Source organism: Copadichromis virginalis, linkage group LG23 (genome assembly GCF_057382275.1).
Source record: "Copadichromis virginalis isolate Kocher_CV1m ecotype Utaka linkage group LG23, C_Virginalis_male_GT1.1, whole genome shotgun sequence".
NCBI classification, from domain to species: Eukaryota; Metazoa; Chordata; class Actinopteri; order Cichliformes; family Cichlidae; genus Copadichromis; species Copadichromis virginalis.
In genome coordinates, this window is record NC_140639.1 from 37,637,486 (window position 1) to 37,652,315 (window position 14,830).

The window sequence follows — 14,830 nt, forward strand, 5'->3', positions numbered from 1 at the left end:
AACAAAGACAAAAGCGTGACAAAGACAGTGTTAAAAAGTTTTAACCAGTTTATTGAGATAAAAACAAACACTATGACCAGACACATCATCTCAGCTTCTTTTTTCCCCTCAAATAACCGAATACTACAACATATTCAACATGATCATGTATCAGTTACATCATCTATAATGTCTTGATTTCAAGGCAGCTTTATCAGAAATGGTAAACAAAGTGGTTACTCTGAATATTATTGCTCACTGCTGGCACTTTGTGTAAAAGAAAGTGTCCTTCTATCTATGTTCTAAAATCGATGGCGGTGAAATGTAGACTGATATAGCTAATGATTTGCATTATCATGAAACTTAGTAAAAGTCTAGAGTTTTTCCAGTTGCCCAGTAGAGGGCAGTGTAACAAAACTTATCTTTAGCAAAGCTTTGCAATCAACTTCACTGGTGGCAAAGAAGAAACTCTACTACCACAAGATCCTCAGACGTTCATCTTACCAGTTTTAGCCACTACTTTAATGTCTGGTAGGTGGACTACACATTATTTTCTGTACTAAACTGTACTAAACATAGATTCATTTAATATCAAACTATTTGTTGTTCATTAAATTGTTCCAACATGGTAAACCTGGTATCCTTAACTACCACTTAATAATTACACATCTTTTGTAAATATCTGAACACCTGTCGTCCATTTCCATTACAGCTTTCAATGACTTAAAGACAGGAATGCATTATATTTCCATTATGATCCTTTCCTGGAGAATTAAAGTTTTAGTTTCAATAAAAACAACTGTCAGACCAATCTAGGAGCCCATCAGTAGGAGTAATTGCTCTTTTGCTCTCTACATGGACAAGTTACCTGCATGCAACCAAAGCTTGCTCAAAACCCAGATCTACAACTGGACAACAAAACACAAACCAGAAAGCTTCTAGTACCAAAATTCTTGCCTCTCGCCTACAGAGTCTAAATATTCACATGTAATCTAGTTATAAAAGTTACTCCCAAACTGATATCCACCAACAATCCCTTGGATTTTCCTTTACATATACCCTTTACATTATGATTTCCACTAACCTTGATAATGTCACTATAATATAATCAAAATAACAATCACAGCTATAACTTTTTGACAAATAAAAATAAACTGATGTATAAAATAATGGATTGCCTCTTTAGTGGCTTAAAACATGCGTTATAGTTACGCACTTGTGCTGGTTAGATGGATAACAGGCGCAAAAACAGTCGTCACATCTGGAAGTACTGAACTCATCAAACCAGAGTGATCAGTAAGGACTTTGGCACATAAGCCCCCTAGTGGCACCTGAAGATTCTTGCATTGCATTCTTGTGAAAGATTCTTTCACAAGAATGCATTGATTGAGGGATCCTTAGTGTAATCTTGCAAATGCTGGCTCTTTTAGAGAGACGTGTCAGTCACGTGATCTGATGGAGGAATGTACACCACAGAGAAACAGTGTGCACACTTTCCCCCTCTTTCAAAAGATACTAATAGAATCTTGTGGGCACAGATTAATTACTGGCAGCATCTACAGTCAGCTGCTTGTACAGCTGTGTAATCTAAGCCCACTAACTGGTGGACATGTGGGTCATTGTGTGGTCCACACTGGTCTCAAACACTGTAATAAACACAAATATATGAAGACAGCGTTAAAGCGTCAGACTTCAGATCAGTAAATAAAACCAGAATACTAACAACATGACACAGTGCTGCTTGAAAAGAAACCGTACGCCCTGGTTCAGTTACAGTCAGAATCTTCACAGTCTGGTCCCACACAGTCTGTCTTACAGCTCTGTTTTGCTGGCTCGGTGGACTATCTGGTTGTAGCTGTTCTTTCTTTGGGGTTTGTAGGTGAGAAGCTGGCTGAACATGGTCAGAAGTCTTTCCCAGTAGCAGGAAACATCTTCCATTTGCAGGTGGTTGAGGATGAATTCCTTCCCCCTGTAGAGAGGTTGGGAAGCAGAAAAGTCACGTGATGCTGGGAGAAGGTTATCGCAGCTACTCCTGCTCAATCATGAAGTTCTGATCTCTCACCTTGTAGCCATTTCCTGCGCGATGGCATCGTTCTCTTTAACAAACTGGAGCAGCTCCCTGAGGACACAGAGTGCAGACACATTTATATTTGCAAATTCTTCCTTACTTGGCAAATAGTACTCCTGGGCGTGCATAGAATAGAGATATTTCAAAATAAAACATGAAATAAAATAACAAATAGAGTTTGAGAGCTCACTTTAAAATCCCCATCCAGCCTTCTTGTCAAGCTCTCTGGTTTGCTACAAGCTATTAGTTGTTTCACCAGCTTGTTGGCATTTATCCAAACGCTTTGGCTTGAAATATACAGTCAGCGTATCGCTATATGTTCACGGATGCAATTAAAATGTGTAAATTTGCACATTTACCTATATAACAAATTATTATTGTGTGTCATCAGGTTTAAATTGTCAAAGCTGGTTGTAAATACGTTCCTTTGTTCTATAAAAGGAATATAAAAGGCCTCACATTTTTAAATTGGACAACAGACAGAAGGCTACACACACACTGTATAAAGACTCTTTTTTTCCTCCATCCACGAACACAAGCTGCCATCTTCTTTTCTAAACCAAAGGGACGTCTTAACAAATACATTTAAACAACAAAACTAACGATGCACACACAGACTTCATCCACACGTCTGAGGACTAGAGATGTCACGATACCACTTTTTTATGTCCGATACCGATATCATAAATTTGGATATCTGCCGATATGAATCCGATATAGTGTATTTTTAATCAATAAAACTGTTTTTTTAATATCTTGCTGCATTTTGTATAAGTTCATACTGAAGTTTAAAAAAAAAACAAAAAAACACTAAAGCTATACCACAGCCACAGCCGCTCTATCACGTGACGCATACTGCTCGACGTGCTAAGGTTATGAGCTGAGTTACGCCGTGTTGCAAGTTTTGTGAGGTGCTTTCGTGATATTTAATGGATCGGATTACATTTTTTATTTCTCTCCGATATCCGATCCAGTAATTTAGGTCAGTATCAGTCCGATACTGATAGTAATATCGGATCAGTCCATCTCTACTGAGGACACAAGCTGACCTACCTGAGATCCGACAGATCCTGCCTGACTGGGATGTAGTGGACCCAGGGCTTGAGCTGAGGGTAAAAGAATTCCTGCCATTCGTCTCCCACGTGAAACACCAAGGAGCCGCACAGGAAGAGATGTTTGAAGCGAAAACTTGCTGCCACACCACGGAAGTTGAACAAATACCTGCAGGAGATTGGAAAGAAGTCATCCGTTAGACTGCATGGCACAACAAAGCTGCTGTAAACTCAGCTATAAGACATGTCTTTATAAATGCTACTTTTGGCTGTTCTCATGCCACGAGGGTGTCGCCACAGCACCTGCAGCTCAATCCTTCTGTTTGCAATAAGCAGCCAATCAGAAGGAAGGTGGTTTAAAGAATTGGAGCTAAAAAGCCTTGTTTCAGACAGGTCTGCCTTTCATTTTATCCTCTAAGGCCCAGGATTTCAGGAGGATCATTCTGATTTGTAGATCACACAGAGCTGGGAAAGAGTATAATGGTTCCTCTTTAAATATGAATGAAATACAGGCAAAGTCAAGAGAATGAGCTCACTTGTATTTGCAGTGATCTACCAGGGGAATTTCCTTGGCAGGGGGTCTCCCAAGAGTATCCTAAAACGCAGCAAATACAAAAAAAGTCATTTAAAGTCAGTCTGATGGATTCCACTGTAAAAGTGACTAATATGTCCTATAACAATGAAATGATCGTATATAAGCAGGATCAATTTAAAAAGAATCTTACTGATTTCAGATTATTGCAAAAGTCTGTGAGCTCAGTGTGGTGTGGTGTCAGTGTGATTGACCTTCTCAGACTTCCAGGCTTGGTTCTTTGTATATTCTGCATCTACCAGCTCTGGAGCTTCTCTGGACAGAAGGATGAGAGGGTCGCGCTCAGGGCTGGTTCTACCAAAGAAAGAGCACAGTCCAGAAGACATGATTTAGGGTCCTACAGCTAGCTACACATATGATGTAAATGTATATGAAAAGAAAAAGAATAAAAAGAATTTCCATAGAGAGTTACACAAAGTGAACATCTTCACAACGCTGACCTGGAACCTCTGAAAAATCCTTTAGACTCTTTCTTCTTCCATGGCCACTGTGCTGCAGAGCTAAAACACAACACATTATTAGCAGTAGTACTATTAGAAATGTTGTACGTTAAAATCAACATTTTTTATTTAATATAGAAAAGAGTGAAGATATTCTTTTAATAAGGATATGAAAAGGGACCACCTAAATGAATTCAAAGTATGGAGAACAACAGGAACAGCTCATGATCCGAGCCATACCACATCATTGTCAAACACGGTGGGAACATTGTGATGTCATCAGTATGGCTACCAGTGGAACACCAGTGTTCATTGATGGGACTGCTGACAGAAGCAGCAGGATTCCTCCAAATGCTGGAATATTATTATATTTAAGATTATGGTAGTTTGTCCAATTCACTTTGAGCTTCAAAAAATGCAGGACTGTGTATAAAAGTGACCGCAATTTCTAAATTACATTTCTAATTTCTTCAGTGCACATAATTGGACAATGGTCCAAACTGTATGTTCACTAGTCAGCTCCTCCCCTCACTAAAGTGCAAACCTTACTTTTTAAGGTCATCCCTCATCAGATCCCATCTTCCCAGTCCGGTGGGGTAAATGGGCCACACAGCAGGTCCGCCTTCCCAAAATGTCCATGCTGGGTACATGATGTCGTTGTAGTCTGAGGTCTACTTAAAAAACAAACATCCACATTTCAAGAACACTTACTGCACTTAATAATAGTAATAACACATCCATGTGTACCTCAAAAACACTGCCCACATTCTGACCTTACTGAAAGAGAAGACTGGCAGGGTTGGCTGCACCCAGTGGGGGACTTGAGGGTAGTCTCTCACATTTACAACCATCTCTAAGTCAGGCAGCTTGTCAATCACCTCCAGTATGAAGTGCTCCACCCCACTGCACCTGAAAACAGGGAAGTGGCCCACATCATGTCATCGATACAACTACCTGATGTTCAGACAAGTAACAATGACTTGTATCTGATCAGTTTCTAAAAATCACACCAGGTCCTGCTTTACCTAGCAGGGAACATGCAGTTTTGCTCCCTGTACAGCTTGTGTCCAATGATCTGGTAGTGGGTTCCCACTCCTCTCTGAACCGTAGCAGCCATGACATCCTGTGAAATCCCCCCTTTAAAGGTCTGCAAGTCATGCTGTAGGACACTGAGACAGACGGCAAAGTTCATATTATGCTTTAACTTACACAATGGGAATGAAGCAGTAAACATGCATGTGATCAGTATGTCAGATACTATACGTAGATCTGACACTTATTTCATAATAAAGAGGTTTCTAACAGAATGATCTTTTGCCTGGATTCAGTTCATATGCAAGAAAGATAAAGTGCACCAACCTTAGGTGGCAGCTACAGTTGACAGGTTCACATGGAGTGTACCCTTTAACAGTATCCGATATCCTTTCTTTAACTTTCTTCCACTGGTTGCCTGAAACATCACATATAAATGGAGATTTTGCTATTTTGTATCACATTTAATAGAGTCAAAATCATTCAGTAGGTCACAAAAGAGCCCAGCATCTAAAAAGAACTGCAGGCCTCACTTGACTCAGTTAAAGTCAGTGTTCTTGATTCAACGGGAAGAAAGCGAGTGGGCAGAAATGGCTCATTGCTGTAATTGATGGAACCATAAATTCTGCTCTCTACCAAAAGATCCTGAGTGACAATGTCTGGCTGAAGCACACCTATGCAGCAGGACAATGATCCAGTACACACCAGGAAGCAGGAAGTGTTGTTTGCCAGTCTGCCAACAAAGGAAATATTTAGGGAAGAACAGACGTGTTATTTTTAATGTATTGTATCTAACCAGATTCGCAGCTGCCTGTATGCCCTTTTTGTTTTCAGTCCCTTTTACTAATAACAGTTCAGATGTTCATTATTAATTTAAAAAAAATCTACAACACAGATGTGTGTGATATTAAATTTGAAGAAACTTTGAAATATGAGTGGACACCTCGATTGTGCTGTTAAAGTTTGTAGCATATTACAATCTTAGGCTTTATAAGGGCTTTACAAGGGCTTTATAAGGGGCTGAGAGCTTACTTTTGAGCTTCCCTTTGCTTAAGCCAGAGCATTTGCGCAATCCGTTAAGAGTCAACACACGTCGATGGAGTCTAAAGAACAAGGGAAAACCTACACGCGCGGCTGTTTCGCAGTTTGCAAGTCTCTAATTTACATAGAATCAATGTATTTGTGTAGGTTAGTTTTTTTAGAGCAAGCAGACCATACAGGTTAACAGCACTTCAAGTAACTCCTGCACGAAAACACTCTGTCATGTAATGGCTCGACTATAAATTATCGTACTGAATGTGAGTGTGAGAGAAAGAGCAAACTCTTACCCATCATTCATACCAACCTAAAAGTTAGCTGCTGGGCTAGTTAGCTAACACCGGTGAATTGATGGTTGCCTATAGCACCAGAAGTCATCTTAAAGAGCGACGGACAAATAAAAGCTCACTAGTTCTTTTTTTATAACAAATTCAAAAGGCGTAGGTGTTTAAAAATAGATTACCTGAAGCACCGGCCAAACACGCGTGAAAAACTTGCACTACTATTAAAATCCTCCACAACCAAAACCACTCCATTTCCCCTCTATCCTCCAGCTTTGTCTGACGAGGAGAATCTGCGCCGTTGTTATCTGCGGTCCGCTACTTCTGGCTGGGTTACAGTCATTACGGTAATGCTCGCAGTGAAATTCATTTGTTCGTTACCGTAAAGCTTAAAACACTGAGGGATTGTTGGTCTCAAATCTTCAGTTTAATAGATAGATAGATAGATAGATAGATAGATAGATAGATAGATAGATAGATAGATAGATAGATAGATAGATAGATAGATAGATAGATAGATAGATAGATAGATAGATAGATAGATAGATAGATAGATATTAGAAAGTTATTTACAACATAAGGCATGATTTTCAAACGTACAAACACTGCCACATAGGTAATGACGTTACTGATTTAGTGGTTGATAAAATCACGAGTTTATTTCAAGGGCATGAACAGCATCCTCATGAATTATTATCCGTCAAATGTGCTCAATATAATGAGTTTCTCCATCACAGAGAGAAAAGGAGGAGGAAAGAGACCCTCCTGAGATTTGGGCAGTAAGTGACAGAGAGAGGAAGAGACAGAAGACAGGTGGAGAGGGAGAGCTATCAAAAGAGGGCAATAAAAAGAAGCAGGGGGTCCAGTGAAATATTAGACAGAGTATTTCAGATTTGCTGGAGATATAATAGAGATCAAATCTGTGGATGAATTGCAGATCTCATTCATAGCCAATTTCTTCAAGTTTGGTCTTGAGAGGATCTTGGATTTTTATTTTTTATTTTTTTGCAAACACATCCACACCTGAACAAAAATGCAACACATGTGGCTCTCTCTTCTATCTGGCCTCTGCCTTAACCTGGTTTTCCTTTGCAGTGCCGAGGAAGGTCTAGAGTTCCCCAATTTTGACGGGAAAGACAGGGTGATGGACATCAATGAGCGCAACTACAAAAAGGCTCTGAAGAGATATGACCTGCTGTGCCTGTTCTACCACGAACCTCTGCCGGCCAACAAGGGTCTTCAGAAGAGGTTCCAGATGACAGAGCTGGTGCTGGAGGTGAGAAACTGGTTGAGGTTGGGTATGTGTCACAGACTGCAGGGCAAGTGGCTCGGTGATGATATTCATTGTGTGTTATAAAATGGAGTTAACTGTGAAAGGAAAGTGAGAAATGTGGAAGTATAATGATGTAATCTACTTTTTTATAGAGTTTTTTTTTTCACATTTTGATAAGCATTAAACAGAAAGGCTAACTCATGTGGTTCAGGCGTTAATGCTCCATAAAGAATTCTTTCTGATGATGAATTATAACATAAAGTGCCTTCTCTGCTTGAAAAATTAGATTTGGGAGAAGCAGTTATTAGGATTGCTGATTCGTTTTGTGTTTATTGACCAGTTGATCAACAGTTGCTTTGTGGTAAAAAATCACATTTCCAGAAGCCTTAGCAGTACTTAGCATTCTAACATACTAAACATATTGCCTATGAGGATGATGGTATTCGTATTTAGGCCAAAGGCCAATATAGAGCCTCACACATTAGCTCTGTAGCTTTAGACCACATTGGATAGGCAAAAAAATATATCCCAAGGTGAATGTTAATCCCTGTTAACCCTATTCCTGACTCTAAGGGGGTCACTAGCGATCTGCTGGATGTTACTATCATGAAGCTTCATAAACAATGAACTGGTTTTGAAAACTCTTTGCAAAATTCATTGCTCCTGAGTTTTTCAGGTTTGCAAATACCTGGAAGCTATGGGAAATGTATCACCACTGATCAAAGAAGACATGAGGAAATGAGAGATGGATCTGTTGTGGCATACCGGATGCTGAGCTATAGCTCAAATCCCTGCAGATTACATTCTGCCATGCAAAGTAATCACTGATACTTTCCGTTCTAGGAGAAATCAGACAGCGACTGCCCCATGTTTCCTCTGTCTTCTTGAAGTATAGACTCTCTCCTTAGACTGGATCTATGTTTTACCTGTGCACACTCTTAACTGGCAAGCAGTCCTTTTAATCCCATTTTGTGCTCTCCGCTGTGGTTTACATATATCCAGGGATTGTTTCTAGGTCATTTTGTTAATTATAGCTTGTTCCCAATTCTCTTTACTACCTTCCTTTGAACTAGAAATCAGAAGATTTGCTCTCACACTCCTTTCCTTCTCATCTTGGAGGCATTTTTTATTTGTTAGTATTCACCTTTGGCAACATTTTCAGTTTCACATTTCTGTCATGTTTCGTGCACTCTTGGAAAGCAGAAATACACAAAGTAAACCCCCTCCTCAGTGGTTTTCTAAATCTGTTATCCTTCCTCAACAACTGCAAGCTGAAAGGCAAGCAGTCCTGACTCACAGCTTCCTCCTAACAAGAAAACTCCACAGGGGGCTCTCAGTACACAGACATCTTGGTAATGAAAAGATGTATTGACGAAGACGGCTGCAGCTGTGGATGTCGGCTCAAGTACACAGCATAGAAGTCAGAGCTAAATCAAAGCAATGAGGGTGTTCACACCAGTGTTTCTTATCTCAAGGTTTACTTACCAGGTGGTTTTAGTCCACACATGTCCACACTGTACAGTTTTATTTAAAAGTCAAATAAAAAGTCACCAACTATTATTTAATTTACCAGCTATGCTCTTGCGTCTTGCTCCCAGTTGCCAACACTGGTGTTTTACTGCACCTATTTCAGTGTCGAAGCCCCTAAACTGGCCAAAAGCCTCCCACCAAGAGCCGAGAGGAAGTACTCTCTGGCTACAACAATATCCTGAAGGTCACTATGAAACTTGACCCAGATTTGTACTTAATATTGACCTAAACCATAATCTTTTCCTAACCTAAATAACAAGGTTTAAATCTCAATCTGCTGCTGTTAGTATGGCTGAGGGTGTCACATGTGTTTGTTTGTATATGCATAACTCCTTACCAATCACGATGGTGACCTCTGTGATTTTAGAAAAGAGACAACATTTAGAACACGATGAAGAGATTTCAGAACATGAGGTATTTTGCCATTACTGGATAGGACAGTGCAGAAAGTAGACAGGAAGCTGGAGAGAAAGTGAGGGGGATGACATACAGGAAACCGTCTGGGACAGACGAGTAGGCCGGGGTTTGACGAGCTGCTCAACCAGGTGAGCTATAGCAGCACTCTCAAGTCAGAATGTGGCAGGTGAGTTTGAAGATGAGGATGAGACAATCAGCTTCAAAACAATGGTCCATCCTGTATGACTGCCAACTTGTTGCAACAAGGCCCGACACAAAGAGTGAACATTAAATCTCATTTTTAACGTTTCATCCTAGATGCCATTCAGAAAATCATCCTGATTAGGTGATGTTCCTGATCTAGGTTTTTTTTAAAGTGTGTTTTATAGAGTATTTTAATAGAGTCACAATACTGAATGAGTTGTTGTTCTTGAACACAGCTTACAGCTCAAGTCCTGGAGAACAAAGACATCGGTTTTGGAATGGTGGACTCCCAGAAGGATGTCAAAGTGGCCAAGAAACTGGGTATGTACTGCATCTGTGTTGCTCTTGGCTTATCCACTCCTATGGGTTTCTTATACCATTTTACTAGTAATGTATTGTTTTGAAAGTGTTGGATCTGTTGTCTAAATAGGACTGGAGGAGGTGGGCAGCTTGTACGTGTTCAAGGACGACCGTGTGATTGAGTTTGACGGGGAGCTCTCAGCAGACACTCTGGTGGAGTTCCTGTTGGATGTGAGTAGTAAAATCTGATGCTTTTCAGACGGCAGTTACATTACCCACAAAAACAATCAATCTTAGCCTCGTTAATTAGTTGAATCCCTAACATATCACAACTGCAACATCAATAAGCTCTTCAACAACACACACATTTTAGTAACCGTCATCTGTACCTCATATAAAAAAATGCACTGTAAACTAAGTTATCAGAAAAGTTAAGGCAGCGACACAACTGCTACAGGTCCCTTTTGATTAGAGTTAAATCTCATATACTTTTGATGATCTAACTGATTTTTCATTCACATTTCCCACAGGCTAAGATAAATTACCATAATATTAAAAGTAATGAGTTAATATAAAACTCCCTTTTACTCAACATTGTTGGAGTTCTTTTTGTAAACATAAGAAGGTTCTGCCTTACTTTTGTTGTGCAAAAGTTTAGTGGAGACAGATTAAAGTTTGCAGAACTCACTAAGAAGCCTGTGCCATCTACTCAGGCTAAGCAATAGCTTAACAAGCCCCTTCACTCATGGCATCACAGCTTCTATCTATCTAATATGGATCAAATATCTATTACGCACAATTAGGTCGACGCACTAATAATTTTGCCAAATAATAGCATCTTAGTCAAATCTATAAGCTCTGGAATCCTAGAGCTTTTTCTTCTAATATCATAGCATCCACTCAGTAAGCTGTATTATTAAAAGACAAGTGCGAGCTAGAGCTGACTAATAGATTTCCTTTGGTTTTTGCTTTTACTGCTCTTCCTGCAGGTTTTTTTTTACTCTCTTTATTACTGCATGTGCAATATTCTCTACATTAATTCAGTCCTATTGACTATCAGCACATGCACACATTCACATTTAAACAATGCAACTGACGACAGAGAAATGTTACCTTTAAGAGGTGATTACTACCTCAAAATAGTGCAATTTGTTAAAAAACAAGAACTCCAATTTAAAAATATGAAAACTATTTTTAATTAATTTGAGCATTTCGGTTTACACGGCATATTGCACAAGATATGTATTTTAAAAGAACAGTGAATAGGGCCTTAATTGGGCCCCTGCTTCCTGATACATTTACTTCATTTTTATCTAAACTACACACTTTAAAGTTTTTAGGACTGCATCATGCACAAGTTCAGCATTATTGCTTTGCATTGATTATTGACTGACATGTATATACCTTCCAAGGTAGGTTTAGCGCAACAGTTACTTTTAGGTAACAGTACCCTGTATTTCAACTCTGTTAGGTGGATTATATTACCATGGCATGAGCCAAGCTAGCTGTTTGCTATCTTCAGTGCTAATGCTAAGCTAATCAAAGCGGCATGTAATTATGAGTCCACATTAAACAAAAGTGCATGAGACTGGAACTGATCCAACTATACCAAACTGATTAAGTTACCTAAGTAATGACTAACATGTTTTCCTTCTGTGTTATACTGCTCCTTAGGTGTTGGAGGACCCAGTAGAGATGATCAATAATGCCATGGAGGTGCGAGCCTTTGAGAGGATGGAGGAAGACATCCGCCTCATTGGTTATTTCAAAGGAGAAGATTCATGTTAGTTTAGCATCAAACTCATATGTCAATATAATAATAACAACAATAATAATAATGGATTGTATTTATATAGCACTTTTCGAGACCCTGGAAGCGCTTTACAATTCTACTATTCATTCACTCTCTCTTTCAGTGTACCATAAAGTTGTTTTATTGTGCTTCAGACATGTTAATGGACTATAGAGGTTGATGGAGATATATTTCGTATAGCCTTACTGGCTGCTAAATGAAAACCTGATTCTAGACTTTGCTAGTCTCACTCAGTCTCATGACAGCCTTTAAATAGCTTCTGGCTCCTCGTCTAATAGGTCAAACTGCAATTATAGTTCTTCTCACAAAAAAAGGAGAAAAAGTGAGGCAGGGAAGATACTATCTGGCCAATACGACGCTGGCACAAATTTTCATTATGAAGCCTATTTCTGTCCAGATATAGGTCGGTCCCTGGCGGTGACCTTGTTGGGAAGAGAACTAGGATCGTGTTACAAGTTTATAAAACTGTATTAAGGGAAAGTTGGTTACTGGGATGAAGATACCAGAATCTGATGAGAAATTGAATGAAGAAGCCTTTCACTTCTTGCCTTTCTCATCACACCATCACTATAGAATGTCACTGCTGAACTTCAGCTTTTGTTCTTGTCAATCTCTCTCAAATTTATTTCCAGCTCTCATTTTTGTTTTTGTTTTTTAGATTTCAAGGCTTTCCAGGAAGCCTCAGAGCGGTTTCAGCCTTACATCAAGTTTTTTGCTACATTTGATAAATCTGTAAGTCTTAACAGAAAATATACTACACTGTACTTTGTTTTACAGTAACATGCACCATAATTACTTAAAACACACTAACCATAATAAATTAGAATATTGACTTAATTAAATGCAACTTAATTTCTGTGTGTAAATAACAAGTAGCTTGTTAGCTTACTTTTGCAAAAAGCTAGCATGGCTATATTCAAATGCATCAAAGTCTAGCTGCTAGCAGCTCTGAAATTCACTATTTAGCGCGCTACATAGCATGTCACCTGTTGTTTAAAGTATGTAAATTAATGTTAGTGTTTGTTTTTTGTTAAATCTGATCTCTTAGGCTAGCTGTTTCCAATCTTTATCTTCACATCGCTCCTCAAATATACGTTTCCGAAAAAGACTGGAGATAGCTAATTTAGTTGAAACTCTTGATTAATGAGCTTCACTTCAAACATTAAAAAAAAAACATGAAAACCACCCCTAAAACATTGAAGTGACATCTTGGCATTTAACTTTTTTTTTAAGGTAGCCAAACATCTTTCCCTAAAGATGAATGAAGTTAATTTCTATGAGCCATTCATGGAGGAGCCGGCCATCGTGCCTGGAAGACCTCTATCCGAGATAGACATTGTTGAATATGTAACCCAGCACAGAAGGTTAATGTTATTTTTTTTTTCAAGTTTTATTAAAAAAACTTAAAATTTCAAGCATTTCTTTGTGTGAGATTTAATACAAATGTGCTTCTTACAGAGCTACTTTGAGGAAGCTCCGGGCTGAGAATATGTTTGAGACATGGGTGATTGTTTGGTCTTATTAGAGCAGATGAAAGCAGAAATTACATAGTATACAAGCACTTTCTTTAAATGTATTGAAGCCAACGTTGAATTCAAGCTACTAATTACTCTAAATCTTTAAATTCTTCCCATCTGTAGGAAGATGATATGGATGGAATACATATTGTTGCCTTTGCTGAGGAAGAAGATCCAGGTGTGCAGCTGTAATTCAGAGCTTTTTATTGTTTAACATTACACTTATTTTTCTTGATTAGAAACTGGAGTTGAGTTCAGATAACTTTGTTGTCTCTTCCTTAGATGGCTATGAGTTCCTAGAAATCCTGAAAGATGTGGCCAGAGACAATACCAACAACCCAGAGCTGAGTATTGTCTGGATCGACCCTGATGACTTCCCTCTGGTTCAGTCTTCCTGTTTAACCAAATAGTTTTTAAAATGATCCCTTATAAACAATTTCTACACAGGAAAATTCTACCATTGTTTAAATGCAGAAAATGTCTGAAGTTAGCTTGGTTTATCTTGTCCTGACAGTTGACCACTTATTGGGAAAAAACCTTTAAGTTGGACCTGTTTAGACCTCAGATTGGTGTGGTCAATGTGACAGATGTAAGTAAAATATCAAACTCTAAGAAAACACCAAAATAAAGACTTTAAAGACATTAAATGTTGTGGTTCTCTGTTTTCCAGGCAGATAGTGTCTGGCTGGACATGTCCAATGATGAGGACCTGCCCACTGCAGAGGAGCTGGAGGACTGGATAGAGGATGTCCTGTCAGGGAGGGTGAACACGGAGGACGACGATGAGTCCGCTGATGAGCCCGAAAACCCTGACAGCTACATCACGGAAGACAGCGATGAAATTCATGACCTTGATGAAGGAGATAATGACGATAACTACAACTGACCCTCAAAGCTTTATATCCGTGCAGATCAGACCTGAACTAGCTTGGAACATCAGAATATGAGATTGTAGACGAATTCAGATGTCTCTCTTTTTTCCTAATGACTTTAAAAATGCTAAATTAAACAAATTCTAAAACATAGATGGTGTAGATGTTAGATGTTTTTGACTATGGTTGTAAAACCAAAGTAACAAATTAAGAGATGCTAAGACATCCCATGAAGCTGACAGGAATTATTCAGTACATTTTTGTGTGTTTCTGACTCATGACACGTAGTGATTTGACCCGCATTTTTAAAATACAACAACAACAAAAAATTATTTTTAGCAACTTTAAGGTTTACGTGACCAAGATAGCAATGGCAACTTCTGAGTGTATGCATGTCTGTGAAAATAAATGTCAACCATTAAAGCTCAAACTGTTTCTTGTGA

At 38.9% G+C, this 14,830-nt stretch overlaps 2 protein-coding genes across 2 annotated transcripts; one reads left to right on the forward strand and one right to left on the reverse strand.

The window, feature by feature from the left end:
• Positions 1 to 30: 30 nt before the first annotated feature.
• poglut1 (protein O-glucosyltransferase 1) lies at positions 31 to 6,814 on the reverse strand. Its single transcript, XM_085448206.1, has 11 exons — positions 6,665 to 6,814; positions 5,491 to 5,581; positions 5,157 to 5,300; positions 4,905 to 5,040; positions 4,681 to 4,802; positions 4,132 to 4,191; positions 3,886 to 3,985; positions 3,636 to 3,694; positions 3,101 to 3,268; positions 2,042 to 2,098; positions 31 to 1,948 (listed from the first exon to the last, which is right to left on the reverse strand). Exons 1-11 carry the CDS (start codon positions 6,735 to 6,737, stop codon positions 1,792 to 1,794), a joined length of 1,167 nt encoding a protein of 388 aa, XP_085304332.1. The 5' UTR covers positions 6,738 to 6,814; the 3' UTR covers positions 31 to 1,791.
• A 467-nt stretch (positions 6,815 to 7,281) lies between these two features.
• Positions 7,282 to 14,830, forward strand: LOC146681551 (calsequestrin-2-like). Its single transcript, XM_085448205.1, has 11 exons — positions 7,282 to 7,758; positions 10,122 to 10,206; positions 10,316 to 10,416; positions 11,860 to 11,968; positions 12,657 to 12,730; positions 13,232 to 13,362; positions 13,457 to 13,502; positions 13,639 to 13,693; positions 13,798 to 13,898; positions 14,030 to 14,104; positions 14,186 to 14,830. The coding sequence occupies exons 1-11, from the start codon at positions 7,516 to 7,518 to the stop codon at positions 14,399 to 14,401; spliced, it is 1,236 nt and encodes a 411-aa protein (XP_085304331.1). The 5' UTR covers positions 7,282 to 7,515; the 3' UTR covers positions 14,402 to 14,830.